We start from the raw sequence: 16,076 nt of genomic DNA on the forward strand, positions 1-16,076 counted from the left end.
TTCATACCCCTGAAGTCTTGCTGACGGTCCAAAACTAGTCAACTTCTCCCTTTTTATGTCTTAGCATGTCTGTTAAGACCCCAATTTTGTCACTCAAGATATTTTTTCCATATCCTTTCTCCATGTCTTCTCTAAGGCCACAATTTTTAGTCATGTCCCATCCTGAACCCAATTTCTCCATATAGGGCTAAGACTCTGGCTAAAACCTACTGCCAGTTAACGATGGTGATGCTGAACTAGATGGACCAATGGGCTGACTCAGAAGAAGGCAGCTTCTTATGCCCCAATGAAATAATAATAATACAATGGCCTGGATAGCTCATTTGGTTAGAGTGTGGTATTGATAACACCAGGTCACAGGTTTGATCCTCATATGGGACAGATGCATATTCCTGCATTGCAGGGGGTCGGACTAGATCAGTGTTTCCCAAACTTGGGTTTCCAGATGTTTTTGGAGTACAACTCCCACCATCCCTAGCTAGCAAGACCAGTGGTCGGGGATGATGGGAACTGTAGTCCAAAAACAGCTGGAGATCCAAGTTTGGGAAACGCTGGACCAGATGATTCTTATGGTCCCTTTCAACTTCATGATTCTATGAATGCACACCCCTAGGCATGTGCAGAGTGCAATTCCCTCATCTTTTGATTAAGCATACTCCCTCCATACATCTCTGATAATGGGTTTCTATATTGGCTTGGCTTAAGCTGCTGCAATGCTCTCGCTCTCGCTCTCTTTCAAAGGAATTTAACTATGCACATAGCGGTTTTCCTATTCTAGATGGCTATCTGGAAAAACTCCCACTTACCAAACCAAAAGTCCATCTGCCCAAGTATCTGGTATTCAGAAATATATCACCTTTGAACATGCAGGTTCCATTTATCTATTATGGATAATAAACTGCTGGCAGACCTGTCCTCTATAAATTTGTCTGATCTCTCTTAAAGCTTTCTAAGCAGGTGGTTCTCATCACATCTTGTGGCACTGAATTCCGTAAGTCAATGCTGTATTTTGCAAAGTCCTCCTTTCCCTCAGTCCAGAATGTACTGCCAACAGAATTTACTGCATGTTTTCCTGGACCTAATCGCATCAAGTGAAAAAAGTGATGGACTTGTAAGATCCATTGAGATGGGGAAAGAATGTCATATACAGGGCAGAGCTATGTGCTGTTGGGAGGGAGGGTGAGTACTGAACAGTTGAGTCAAAAAAAGTTTTCAGAATGACTGGATGTAGCAGGTTAAAAGCTTCTGGGGTTGAGTCCTGGCTCAAAGTACGGTAACCCCTGCTCAAATGCTGCTGCAGCAAATTGGGATAATGCAATTTTTGGCTGTGCAATGGAGGAAAGGAAGGGAGAGGGGGGAGGAGGAGGGAGTGACTAAGGTTGGATCTGAAGGTGACTCAAACATTAGGGCCAGTTCTGGTTTCTCTGTTGTGTGCTCTCTCCTTTCTTTAAGGTGGGAGGAGGGGGGGAGAGAAAAGGAAGGAAAACGCAGGGTGAAATTACAAGAGCATTTCAAGGACTGAAAAATAAGATTTCCAGGGAGAGACATCAAGGGATCAACATATTTAGCTGCAATCAAAAAGATAACTGAAGGGTATGACACTTTCACTGAACACTCCAACAGAAATGTGTTTTAACTCTTGCTGTGGGCTGACTTGTGCATCCAGTTTAGCATCTTGCAATAAATTTGCTCCAAACCTTATTTCTATATAGATTCAAGGGGGGGGTGGGGCTAAAATGGGGTAGAAGAGAGGAAAAAGGAACCCTAGCAAGGCCAAATAGTTTTGACTCGTCTTTGCCCCATGCCAGGATAATCAGCTGTGTGCAAACAAACAGGATTGCCATACTCTGAAGAGCAAAAAAGAGGACACATTTGCCGACTTCTGCTTCTAACTATGGATTGCTACGACTCTGATTTTACATATCCATTTAGAGGACACGTCCTGGAAAAAGATGACATATGGCAACCCAGAAGGACTTGTATATCTGGTGTGCTGAGAAAGGTAGCATGCAGAGTTCCCTACAAGCAAGCAGTAGCTAGTGGACCGGCCAAGAAAAAGCAGTAAGAATTGGGCTATCTGATTGAAATGCCATGGAATCCCTTGTCAGCCAGCAGCTGTTGCCATTTAGGATAACAACCCTGAATACAAATATCGTCAAGCAGGTATCCTCTCGCATACTTGGACTTTCGAAGGGCTTTTCCCCAAGTGCAATGCTTTCCCTGCGTCAATTAAGCAGACATGGAATAAGAGGGCAACTCCGTTTACGGAATGGCAAACTGGTTAAAAAAAAGGAAGCAAGCAGCGAGTAAGAATAAATAGACAATGAACACAATGGGAGAGACGTAAGCGATTGGGGATCACTTGTACCAGGACCATGACTTTCACTTTGTTCATAAAGGAAACTGCCTTGGGTTTTTTTTATTACCATCAAGCAGTATATAAGTATTGTGAAAGAGAGAAAAAGAGAGAGAGAGAGAGAAGCAAGATTGTTATGGCAGGTCCACCTGTGACTTAGGTATTTTCACTAGACTGCACAGTCCCTATATGCATTCAAAGTATATACACCTGACTGCACAGAAGGGATCCGGAGGTCCATTCTACATAATGGCAGAAATGAGTCCTCAGTATGGCGCCACTGACTTTTCGTAACTTCCTCCAGTTACATATCAGACAGTGATATGTGTCTGTCATACCACATGGATCACAGTATGTGATCAAATCCCACCTGAAAATAGTAACAGTCTGGAAGTGCTTCATGTCTACTATATTCACTTAAAACAAAAAAAGGTGGGGTCTAACTATTGCTTCAAATGAGCCACGAGCTGAACGCTTCCCAACCTGACCTTGCTGCCTGCTGCCTGTTCAGTATTATCCTCGGCCAAATCCAGTGAGCAACAGTTGCCCAAATTGACAGAGAGCAGCAAAAGCAGGCAGGGGAAGAGAAGGGAGAGAGCATAGCTCCCTTCACCCGTGAGTCTCTTTGGGGGCTAAAACATTAGTTTCCCCACATACATTTTCTACATGTATACGGCAGACACATAAATACCAAATGCACTTGGACATTCATTATTCTGCTTTCTGTTTTACAGATTCCTTCGGTGTTTTATTCATTTTTAACAGTTTTGTGGATTTTATTTATGTTCTATCAATCAATACTTTTATTGCTTTTATTGTGTACACCTCTTATAAAGCTCTCTTCCCCAAGTAAAAATCTGGCTGCCCTGTTACTGTTAGCTTGGCCCTGCAGTTAGTTAGCTGCAGAGTTGAAACTAGGAGATATTTATTTATTACATTTATATAGCCACCCTATAACAAGAGTTTGCTGGGTAGCTCACAAAGCGAAAACATCACCAACAACATTAAAAAACCCGCACAAAACAATAAACTATAACAAATTATTACATGCAATTAATTGGTAAACACTTTTGAAAAAAAATCATTTGATTACCAAGTAAATCTTGGAAAGTAATTGTACATGACTGGAATTAAAAATACTGCCTGATCAGATGGACATTGCAGACTTAAATTGATTTAGAAGCCTTGCTCAATAATTTCAGTTGCTGGTTTCTAGACACCTAAGTTATTCCACATTACAGCCCTTTAGCAAAGCTGAGGCTTTTCCCTCAATCAACAGAAAGAATCAACAGAACGTAATTAAAATATGGATTCCACAAAGCACCTGATATAGCACTATATTGCCCAGCAATGTATTTTCCCCATAGCCAGAATCCATTTCCTGCTAAGCAAAGGTCCCCTGCAACATTAATTAGTGATTTCCTCTTTGCAAATTCTGTTTCCTATCTTCCTGTTTGGTGCAGTGTTGCTGATTAATTACCGCATCTGTTTTCACAGGAGAGGGTCTTTAATTAATGGTCTCCTGTTCATTTCTTTCACAGCAAAAATGAAAGGAAACCAGTAATTATCCCTCCCCACAAAACAGGAAACAGAAGCTGATGAATGAAGTCACAGCTCATCACTAATTCCCCCAGCCATGCTGAACAGGAATATGTGATGCAGAAGCTTTTAATTAAAGACACAATGTCTCTTGAAAAAACTCAGTAGTGCTTTCTCACTCCTGAACAGGCTGCTGGTTCACTGCAAACAACTTCAACAAAAATCAGATATGAAAAAGATGAGAAGCAACATTGGCAGGGGTGCCAACTTGATTAAAATATGTTGGGGGCAGGTAGCCCTTACCCCGCACAACCAATCACAAGACCAACCAATCACATGCACACCATTTGAATGACAATGCCCATCAACTTTTGGGAAGCTCGGCTGCTTCAAATATTTTAATGGGGGGTGGGGGTGGAAATGACCTCAGCCCCTAGGAGTTGGCTCCTATGAACATTGGGATGCAGTGGCTTTGCAACAACGTCAAATGCATTCGTTGCAAACAGTGAGTGAACGAAGCATGGCAATTCCAGACTAATTATCTAGTATGGAAGCAATCTTAGTACATGCCCAGAAGCATTTCCACTTCATTAGCATTTCACATTCTGTGGGATGGAGGCCTGTGAAGCCCCACCCCCCTCCAAAAAAATCTCCATAGGGCAGCTGTCGCAAGGAAAAGGATAAAGATTGTCAAGGTGTTTGGGACACAAAAATGGTACCATGCACAGTGAGGAATCTTAACAGAATCCTGCCACGCCCAGCCTGATCAATCTTCTCACTCGCTTATCTAGGCAATGCAAAGATTTTGTTCTGGAGTTAGCTACCGCCTGGAAGCGGGTGGGGAGGGACTGAAAATCACAAAGGACAACCTGCGGTTTAAACCCATCCACACTGCAATCAGCTGTGCATCACACTTGCTCAGCACGTTGGGCTGCCCCCACCCACCCTGCCCCAGCCAGCAATCCACCACCCCACCAGAAGCAATTCTACCTTTGCTTCCATCGTGGCTGAGTGATTATCTTATTCATTATGGATGAGATCTTCTACATGCCTCCCATTTAATCTAGTTTAGCACTTGCATACACCTACAGCAGAGAGTTTAATGGAATCTGTTAAAGAGGGTTTGAAGGTGGGGGTGGGAGAAGAGTGGATTGGAAACATTTACAAGTGTGTGGGAGACATTAGCATACCTTCCAACATTACTCCAATGAAAACAGGGACGTCCTATATTATTATTATTATTATTATCATTCCCTGTCCATCTGAATGGGTTGCCTCAGCCACTCTGGGTGGCTTCCAACATATATAAAGACATAATAAAACATTAAACATTAAGAAACTTCCCAATACAGGGCTGCCTTCAGATGTCTTCTAAGGGTTGTATAGTTACTTATCTCTTTGGCTCATAACTCCATACCCAACTTGATCTTTTTAAGAAGCCGTTGTTTTATCATAAGATTTGAGTTATCCACCATCTTAATTTACCCAGAGGCACACTCCGTAATTGGATGGAGCAGGGAAGGAGACATACCGTATATGCAAATTTCATCCAAATCTGTACCAGGAGCCTGTGCCTCACTCAAGTCTTTTAAAGTGCCTATACTAACAACACCCCCATTCTCAATAGTGCCTTGCTAATGTTTCCTCATAGGCAGAGGCAGTCTCTTGTGCCTGGATTCCCAAGGTCACATTCACACCAGACATATAAACACGTTTAATGCACATGGATTTCCCCACAGAACCCTGGGAACTGTAGTTTACCACAAATTTCACTTCCCAGTACTCCTAACAAACTGCAGTTCCCAGGATTCTTAACAAAATGTTTGTGTGACTCCCAAACACCTACCATACTTACAGAGTTCTGCATCTCTGTATCATCTATTGACCAGGCCTAGCCTTCTTCAATTAGCCTGCTTTGGGTTGGGTGATTCTGCCATAGCTCTTCAGGATCCAGAGGAATTGAATGACCTGATAATTTTGATCTGTTGCAGAGATACGGAAAATTCACCTGCCTTTGAAGGATGCTGCCTGTTGGGTCTCTCCATGAGTCACTGATCTGAGTTTGCCTCCTTTCAATCAGGAAGCATCCCCAGAACAGTGATGCACAAAGAAGTAGGGTTGCCAGACTCAATAGAGGACAGGACTTCTGTGCCTTTAATTGCCCTGCTCTCTTTTGAGTCTGGAAACCTTAAAGAGAAACCAGCAGACCCTTTGTTTAATTTCCAAGCAAAGGGTCTGCTGGTTTCTCTTTAAGGTTTCCAGACTCAAAAGAGAGCAGGGCAATTAAAGGCACAGAAGTCCTGTCCTCTATTGAGTCTGGCAACCCTACAAAGAAGGTGGGGCTCCTCTAAGGGCTATGCCTTTTGCATAGTGCATGACCGGAGTGAAAGAGTAAAGGGTAATTCCAATTTTAATTTCCAAAAATGGACCTCAGCTATCAGAGGCATGGAAACCAAGGGGCTAACTTGCATTTGTTGGCATGGGGGGAAATGACTCTCCCACCAAAAGCCTAGATCTCTGGACAACAACTCGATTTTGCAAAAAGGCCACTATGCACAGGGAAGGGAGCCAAGGCTCTGAATCCTGCCAAAAAATTCCACAGATGTTCTGTCTTCTGAATCTCCAGACCTCTGCCCCACTGGGGGAGGGGGCTGTTGAGATCCAAGGCTGCCAGCTGTCAATTCCTAGTAGAGCTACTGGTGGTGGTGGTGGTGGGGAATCCCTCTTGTTAAAAGGATGCCAGGAGCCTTCAGTTCTGTTTGGCTGTCTATAAGTCTCCACTGCTCTCTCCTCTTAATTCCCTTGCATCTTTGCACTGTTCGCGGAAGGCTGAGCCAAACACATTTCAGAGAGAGAGAGAGAGAGAGAGAGAGACCCAAACAAACTCCAGGATTCATTCTGTAGTCAAGTGGCTTGGCAACTCCATATGTCAAGAGAAAAAGAGATTTTTTTGAACTGTTTCCACTGAAAGAGATGTGAAAAAAAGATCAGGAGACCCAAAGGTAGAAGGGAAAGAATGGTTTGCAAATGTTTTTAAGTGGGGCAGAGCAGGAGGATAACCAGTATGGGAAATGTGGTTTTTGAGACACAGAACAGCCACATGTACTGTACTATCTCCCCTTTAGGTTCTAGTTGGAATATTGATATATCTAACAACCTATACTAAAAATAAATCCATTAACATGTCTCTATTCTTTGCAAGAAAGACAAGCTTGTATTTCTCAAGCGTGTTTCGTGGGAGGATTTGGTGCAAAGCAAAGTACTGCTTGCATAACAGCGCCCCTTAAAAACCATGGTGTGTGTGTGTGGGGGGGTGCACGCCAAGTCATGTGGTTCAAACCAACAGCTTCTGTCTTCCTTAAGAATGTAAGAATTGCTTCGATAAACCAAGTGGGGTCAGCAATATTTCAGTAATGAAGCTCTCAGTAGGGAATGATGCCAGCCCCCATCATGCTGCCCCCCTCCCCAGCTAGCTAGCTTCTGAACATGGAAGTTTTTGCTTTGCTTTGGTACAATGTCTTCTAACCTCCCTGCAAACAAAACAAGAAAGAATGCTCATTAAATGGCCAACATCACCTAATCTCCCTGCAATTGTTCAATAAATGTTCAATAAATAGGTCATCTGGAAGCAGCCTCAATTAGTTGTCATCAATAGGTCTTGTGGCAATGAATTCTGTATTGTGTGTAGCTCAGGATTTTAACAACATGTTAGATCAGATCCAGCCATCATTTTCCAGTGGTGGACAACTAGATGCAACAAGGAAACCTCATAAGCAGGGCATGGAGGCAGCAACTTTCCTCTGCTGTTTGCCTGCCTGCAAACAGCAGTAAGAGATGTTTTGCTTCTGAACTTGGAGATGTACATTGCAATCCTAACCATGTCTACTCTAAAAACTCCTGCTGAATTCAATCGGGCTTCCTTCCAGGTAAGAGGGGTTAAGGTTACAGCTTTATTTATTTACAAACTTCTTCCATCACCTTCCACTAATAATTTCAAAGTGATTTGCAACAAGGTTTGCAAGGTTATATTTGCTATCACAGCTGCTACCCAGTCCTCTATGCAAAAGTTAGGAAAGAAAGAAAGAGCAGCAGACACAAAAAAAGATCATGAGTGCTAGAAGGAAAGCAAACAGTAAAGAGCTTCATATCCAGGGGACAATGAAATTAGCACTGAAATATGGAATTGTTAGGCTAGAGTACATGGGAAGGTTATCCAGGTGAAGGACGGGGAACCTCTGGCACTCCAGATGTTGTTGGACTTCAACTCCCATCAGCCTCAGCTAGCAAGGCCAGTAGGAAGGAACCACAGGAGTCGTAGTCCTATCTGGAGGGCCATGGGTTCACCACACCATATCTAATACATCTTAACTTTCCGATGGCTTACAATGGGATCCATACCAAATCAGGTTTCCTGTTATTGAGGAGCAGCAGTGCTTCACTGAGAATTGACTCTGGCCTTTCCCTGGGTCACCCCAACCCCTCTGCATCCTTGATCTTCAACTGGGGGACTTCAACCAACACATAGGTCATGATTTTGTCTAAACTCCACACACACCCCAAATCCAAAACCAGCAGGGCCACAAGCATCTTCCAACAAGAGAGGAAAAAGAAAAGATGTGCACAGAAAGTTATAAGGTCAATGGGGAAGGTGTGTGTATTTGTGCGTGCACAGTGGCAGACCTTGGCACCTCAAATTTCAGTTGCGCCCTGTGCGATGCCAAGATCTTCCTTTGGAAGTCGTTGCTGGTGGAACCAAACCAATCGTGCTCCCCTAGATCTGCCTTTGATGTGTGTGAAGAGGCAGACCCAGACAGCGAGACAGTGGAATAAGTAACACACAAGACATTAAAAATCTAAAGTGGCCCCATTTGGGAGATTAGTTAAAAGTGAGGTGTGAGCTTGGGGGTCCTGAAGGCTACTGCATACTTGTTCCCCCCCCCCCCGGCCCCATCAATTTTCTCTGATTCCTCATCCTTCCCTTTTTTTCTGGTACCAGGAAACCAGGGCAGAGATTTATAATTCTGCTCTAAGTCAGGACATTTACAGTTGCAGCATTTCATGTTGCCATGTTTTAAGACTTGAATGGTATATCCAAATATTGTTCTACTCTGTTCACAATTTCTGATCACAGTTTTATTTGATTATGCTCTTAAAATGAACTTGCACAACTTTGGAACCCAGCTACCACACAACCTTAGAACCAAGCTATCGGGCAACGCAGATTTAGCCAATGTAATGTTAGTCAATAGTTTAAACAAGAGCACGAAGCTCTGCTTTTATCTAACAGTTTCAGTCGTTCACAGCTTTTTCCTATTTATCCTGTAGAGGAGTTAAGAACTTGTGAAGCATTCTGCTTTGATGTAGTTCTTAGTTTCCAAAGCTTACCTACAATTGCCAAAAAAAAATTGTCTTAGGAATCCTTGGCAACAGTAAAACTACCCAAAACAAAATTCAAGGGACCAGATGGAAAGATCAAGATCAACCATAAATGCTAGTGTTTCCTGTTCAAAGGAGGGAGGCTGCTGGGGCTGCAATATTTATTGCCTTCCTTGAATACCCATTCTGTCATTTCCATGTGATCACCACATACCTGATCCCTCATTTCCTTGGGACCCTCAGTAGCTAAAGCGCTGCTAACCATCTGCCCCAATTTTGTCCCTCCATCTAGGCCAGGTGGGCAGCCTGACCTCCCCCTACCAGAGAGTTGGAAATCCTGGAGAGCTGCTGCCGGCTGAGAAGAATTAGATATGTATCCTATTCTATGCAGGTGGGGGCAAGGGCAGAAAGGATGTAACAGTTGTTTGCCCGGGTGCATTTTCTGGTTTCTAGGAAAGGAGCAGCATTCTCACCTTCCTTACAGCCAGATGGGCAATGGGGAATGCCAACCGAGATGCACATGTGGCTACTCGCAAACTTCCTAGACAAATGCTCAAACTGCCCAAGAGGCCAGGCAGCTCTGCTCTGTCACCGATCACTGCATAACAGTATCTTATTAAAAAGTTGGAAGCAGCTCTTGCCACCCAACCATTGTGCGTGCATACCATCTGGCTTCACAGAACAGCTTGGAGTCTGCTCTCCCCGCCCACACCCACCCCTGCTATAATGTTAAGAAGAGCCTTAGGACAATGTCTTCCTTTTTTAAAAAAAAAGAGAGAGAGAAAGAGAAATGGAGAGACAGGGTTCACTTACAGGGCTTTCTCCTTTTCCGCCACCTCCTGCTCCTCCGCTGCTGCCAGGCTCTTTTCTCACCCTGGTGTCCAGCTGATGGTTTTGGACCTCTCCCCCGGAACTCTGCCCCACTAGCCTGGTGGGGTGGGTGATTTCCGAAACACCCCATCTTTTGCGCCAGCTGGCATTCGGGACCCGCCTCCGCAAATCGCCAGGTTGCGTACCCGCTTTTACAAAACCTACTCCAAGGAAAGGGGGGAGAAAAGAAATAAATGCAAAACCAGTAATCATGGTGTGATAAAGGAAAGGAGGGAGGACTTGATGAGCTGGGGCTTCATTTCTGAGAGGAGCAGCTAAAGCAGGCAGAGGGGCTGCATCCAGTCTGCAGGTCACCTTTTCTGATCTGAAAACACTTACTTATAAACTCAGAGAGGGGAATGGCGGTTGGTTGAGGTCACTTGGTGGGGAAGGAAAGGTATTCTAAATCATGCGTGGATGCATTCTTTTCCAGACTTCAGGTTTGTCCCAGGACATGTTGGGGGGCTAAATTCTCATCAGATCAAGCCATGGAGGATACAAAATTAATTCAACATGTTGCAGAGAGGCCTACATACCAAAGGAACAAGGGCTATGGAGCTCCTCCAACCATCTCAGCATTTGCAAACTCTACACTGCCAGGCCCTTAGCTAGGCTGGCATAGTATTGTTCTGGGTATGCTCCCTGCAAGGGCATCTCTGGATGAGTGTTTTTATTAGTTTCTCAAAATGAAAGGGTGCTGGGGCTCAAGCATTTTTAGAATCCGCATGCCTTGAATGCCCAAATCCTGGATCTGTGCAGGACTGTTCTGGTTGTTCAGTGCTGATGGAAATGCACTCTTCACATGCTTAAGGAGCCCTGACATAAATAGACACCTAGGGCTGAGCCTGGGCTTGTTCCCAAGCAGTTTGGGGGTCAGAGTCCCACCCAACAACACTCGGCAATACATTCGTGATCAGAGTCTGATCCAAACCCACACATCCCCTCTGAAATGTGAGCCCAAGCTGTGTATATCAGCCCTCCCCCCCCTTTCCCTCAACTCTCTCTTCCACCCCTGCCATTCCCAGGCAGAACTGACAAGATATTTTCCGCTGTCCACCCCAGCTGTTGCTCAACCATCTCCACCTTAGGGCTGGAAGGAACTGCAGAAAAATGTGTCTATGCAGCAGAAAAGACTGCAGTCACAGCACTGGCGAGGTGGGTGTAGAAATGTGACTGTGGGGAAGGGGTGCCCAGCAAACTCGGGGAATGTTTACAAGTAACAAATTGCAACCCACCTGCCCACCCCCCTCCACACCTTTCAAGTGCCCAATTCAAAAAGGCGGTGCGGAGCAACCATGTATTATTTGGGAGAGGGGAGCAGCGGTGGTGCAACATGATGCTGCTCCCAGTTAGCTCAGAGAGATGCATGCATTGTAACTCCCACTCCTTTGTTAGCTCCAACCTGCTGGTACCCAGGTTCCCCGCCCCATACGATGCCCTCTGCCCCAATGCAATTCAGGAAGGGACTGGGGAAAGTTGTTGTTGGGAGGGGGGGCAAAGCTAAGAGAGGCTCCTCTCACCTGAATGACAAAGCAGCAGAGAAAGGAAGGCTGTCAACAACACCCAGTTCTGTAGCGGGTAGCTCATAATGCCTTCATAATCGGAATCAGGGCTGGCACCAGTTGGTACAGCATGCGAGGAAGACAGGTCTCAGTGCCCTTTCTTCTTTTTCTTTTGCTTTGCATTGAAAGTCTGGGATACTCCCTGGTCCTTGCCTCTCTTCCTTCTTTTTCTTCTTTTTCTGCTCGGAATTGTTGCTGAGGGGAGGAAGGTGGTCAGAAGAGGAGCGGAGAGGAAAGAGAGAGAGAAAGGAGAGATGAGAATGTTTTGCAGAGGCAAAATCAAAACCGGTGAAGAGCCAGGAACGGGCAGGGAGGATACGGAAATTTCTCCATCCTGGCTCTGCAGTGATGGATACAAGAGTCTAACATGATGCGAGGGAGAGAGATGGGGAGAGTTGGGGAGGGGGGAGGCAAAGGAGAGAAAGGACACGTGAGCTGCAAAGATCCCTCCCTCCTGCCTTTTTAGCATGGAAGAGCTGTCTCTTGTCGCTCTCTCCCCCCCCCTTCCTACTCTCTTTCTGTATGGACAGGCAGCAGGAACCAGCAAAAAGCAGGGGGTGGGAGAAGCAGGGTGTGCGCACACTAACCTTCTCTGCACATGCACACAGGCAAATCAGACCCGTTTGCTCCGGTGGAAATCAAGGCGGAATAAACACGCTCCCAAATCATGGAATTGTTTCTTCTTTCAGGAAGATTAGGCCAGGAGCTCAAGTTGATTCAGGTCTCGGGATGAATTGGAGATTCAGCACTGGAACATGGAAGAGAGGAAGAATGCCTCTGAGTATACGCAGAGTGCCTGCCATCATTACCGGGTAACCTGTAGTTTTCACCAAAATTCACCCCCTTCGTTCAACGTATCTGGGATTAAGGAGCAAGGATGACCTATTTAGAAGAAATGGGGAAGTGTTTGGTAGCTGATGCCAGGTCAGTCAAATCAGGTGTGGTCTTGCATAGTCCTCATGTACTTATAGACTACAGTATGGTTACCAGATGTCCCCATTTCCCGGGGACAGTCCCTGGATTTACAAATCTGTCCCCGGACAAAATCCGTCCCCAGAATGTCCCCAGATTTCATTTAATGTCCCTGGATTTATATTTTAAGTGTCTTGGATCAAATCAAACTTTATTTGTGTAGCCGACAGGCCATAGCATCAAAAGGACAAACACTAACAAAAATACATTACATATATGGTTACCAATAAAACCTATTAAACCTATTAAAACCCAAGGTAAAAGCTGGGTTATCATTCATCGATGTCCTTCTGTCCCATGGCTGGCGACCTTCTCTCTGGTAGACTGTTCCGGGCCGGTTAAGTGTCGTAGATTTATTAGTAGGGAATGAATGTTGCCTGATTGGTTCAACGGCACAAGACATCATCATATGGGGTCTTCCAGCGAGGCAAAATGGCGGGCGCCACGGCAGCGAGTAGCTCCTGAAGCCAGCCAGAGCCAACTGCACTACCAGGCTTGCTCTGGGCTGCTGAGGCTGCCACTGCCAAGGGGGAACCGGGGATGCCCTTGCGTCACCTGGGAGAACCACTGACCGACCCCCCCCCCCGCGACCCAAATCGAGCCGGGAGCGAGAGCGTCCATCCACATGGCCGAATGCCCAGCGGCGCTCTCTCTTTTTAAAAAAAGTGTCCCCGAATCTGGTAACCTTAGACTACAGGGTCAAGTCAAATTGGTAAGCAAGCCTAGTGTGCATATGTTCTCCTGAAGCATATACCTCCATTCACCTGCTTGAGGAGCTAGATCTCCTGCCAGGTGGCTTTTCAACAGCACCTCTTTGTCTTATCATGCCACAGTTAGAGTTGTGTGGGCTGATTAGATATGCGTTGGCAGACAGAAGATCCTGTCTTGAAACATGGGAATGGAATTAGGGGACAAATTAAATGGCTTTAGGTTCTACCCTTCTGATCGAATTCTACGTTCACCTGAATAGTTTCAGGAAGTCTGGCAGTGAACTGAAATCATTATCACCATCAATTCATTAATTGCCTTCTAAGCAACCATCACAAGGCTATGTACACTAAAAAATATTTTAAAACAGTTAACAATACAAAAACAGCAAATATATTTAAAATTAAAATGATGCAAAGTAGACACTTGTGGTTCAGACCCATTTATCCAGCTTGGAACGTCCGTCAGAACAAAAATGTATTCAGGTGGTTCCAGAAATTGCAGATAGTGGGGGCCTGTTGTATCTCCCAGGGAATGCTGTTCTACAGAACAGGGGCAGCTACATTGAAAGCCCTGCTCTGAGTTATTGCAGAGTGGGCTTCTGAGACCTTTGGAACTTGCAGGAGAAGCTCTCCCACAGCAATCCACTGAATGTATAAGGGATAAGGCAGTCTCTCCATTAATTGCACAAATCAAATGTTGCTGAATTGAATGCACAATACGAAGTCCCTCCTCCAACTTACCCTATGGTAGTGCTTAAATTTCTAAATGGTGAGATTTGAAGTTTATTAGGAGTACCCTCTCCTGTGCAATCCAATCTGGGTAGGGGCAGTCTGTTGGTACTCTGTGGTAAAGAGGGAAAGGTAATTTGCACGTGCTCAGAGACACAAATGGATAACTGTAGGATGGAACATTTGGTGTAATCTGTATTCTGGGCACTATGGGGGCTAACATGTTCCATTAATTAAGGGATGGTCCATCCTTAATGATATAATGGAGTGGCAACACAAGCTGCAGCGCTGAAACTTTTTCCAGAGAAGAATGTCAGCAGGTACAGCACCTGAGCTCAGGGTGGTAAACATGAGCATAAAGCACCTCACTTTAGTGTGTGCCATCAGGTAGTCTAGGCTCAGATAGTGGCTGGCCCAGTGAAACTCATGGCTTATCATATCTTTCCAGCCAGAGCCCAAACCTGCTAACTCCTAAATCACCTTTTGCCAGTTTACTAGTCTCTGACTATTAGCACACCACAGTTGCAGGTTCAATCCCCGTATGGAACAGCTGCATTTTAGGGGGTCAGGCTAGATGATCCTTGGGGTACCTTCCAACTCTACTATACTACAAGTCACCACATGTGACTGGTTTGTTTCAGTACGTTAGAAGTTGCGGCAGGCCCTATTCTAAAAAGTGCAGGGCATTTAAAGTGCAAAGGTTCTGTCTAAGAATGGCTTTTATAGACTTCCATTTTGGCTGCAAGTATACAGCAATAGGACATGTGAGAAACCACAACATGATTGTGTGGTTCATTAACAGTTTGTTGATAACTTTGCGTATAGCATGCAATACATCCAAACTTACTAGGGTTGCTTGACTCAATAGAGGACAGGACTTCTGTGCCTTTAATTGCCCTGCTCTCTTTTGAGTCTGGAAACCTTAAAGAGAAACCAGCAGACCCTTTGTTTAATTTCCAAGCAAAGGGTCTGCTGGTTTCTCTTTAAGGTTTCCAGACTCAAAAGAGAGCAGGGCAATTAAAGGCACAGAAGTCCTGTCCTCTATTGAGTCTGGCAACCCTAAAACTCACTCCCCCAACACCCACCCAAGCCTCCCCATTGGCCCAAACATAACCCATCCCCACTTCCCCAAAGAAACAAAAATTGGAATGGAAAATTTAAAATATTATTATTAATCATTGGTTGGCATCCATCTGCCTCGGGAGACAATAGAGTGCACCTTTGGAGGTGATGTCAATTTGTGTATCAGAAATATTGGTTTGTGTGATATCTCTCTCCTTAGTGCTAATCTGCATACAATTCTATGAATCCACCCCAAATCTGTTTGAAGCCCCCATCTCTCAGAGAACCCTTTCATGAGCAGCCAACGCAGCAGATCATGCATCCAACCCTTCCATCTTTGGTGTCATCCTAGATTTCCAGCGCCTCAAGATTATTATTTTAGGCTGTCAGCACAGCTTTGCTAAACCACCCCCTCACATGGTCCCCATTTATATGATACGTAGGCCAACTATCAGTAATCTCTGAAGTGCTATCCAAAACTAAAACGCATTCTACTTTTTCAACCTCTTTCCAAAAAGAGGCAACAACCGGGCGCTGTGAAAACAAAGTAAATGACTTCACTCTGATTTTATACCACCAGTTCTCATCATTTGTTTGGATCCCCAAGGCTTAGACGGTGCCGGTGTCCAATACGTCCTGTGGATTAACTTTAAGGGAATATCCAATGTGGGAAACTTGAAATTGCATACAGCAGGCCTGCAAAACACTACCTGAAATTTTGAGCTCTGCATTTTCCCGGAATCTAATTTCATTTCTAAATTAGGGATTAGCTTGTTGTGCATCACAGAATACAAGTGTTTGCTGGATTTCCAGTGGGTCCACTGCATTAAGCACATTTGGGTCAAACGTTACCTCAGCTTTATGCTCATGTTCTACGTTCTGCCATGACACTCCTGCTGA

At 44.8% G+C, this 16,076-nt stretch overlaps 1 protein-coding gene across 4 annotated transcripts in view; it reads right to left on the reverse strand.

Moving 5' to 3' along the window:
• Positions 1–12,064, reverse strand: part of ADAM11 (ADAM metallopeptidase domain 11) — a 63,129-nt gene extending 51,065 nt beyond the window's left edge. For all 4 annotated transcript variants that reach the window (XM_035134765.2, XM_035134764.2, XM_035134762.2 and 1 more), the window contains exons 1-2: positions 11,662–12,064; positions 10,085–10,302 (exon numbers count right to left, since the gene is read on the reverse strand). In XM_035134765.2, coding sequence (XP_034990656.2) covers positions 10,085–10,302; positions 11,662–11,728 — 285 coding nt within the window. In that variant the 5' untranslated portion in view covers positions 11,729–12,064. The remainder of the gene's footprint in view (positions 1–10,084; positions 10,303–11,661) is intronic.
• Between the last annotated feature and the right edge of the window lie 4,012 nt (positions 12,065–16,076).

This window comes from Zootoca vivipara, chromosome 13 (assembly GCF_963506605.1).
Source record: "Zootoca vivipara chromosome 13, rZooViv1.1, whole genome shotgun sequence".
Lineage (NCBI taxonomy): Eukaryota > Metazoa > Chordata > Lepidosauria > Squamata > Lacertidae > Zootoca > Zootoca vivipara.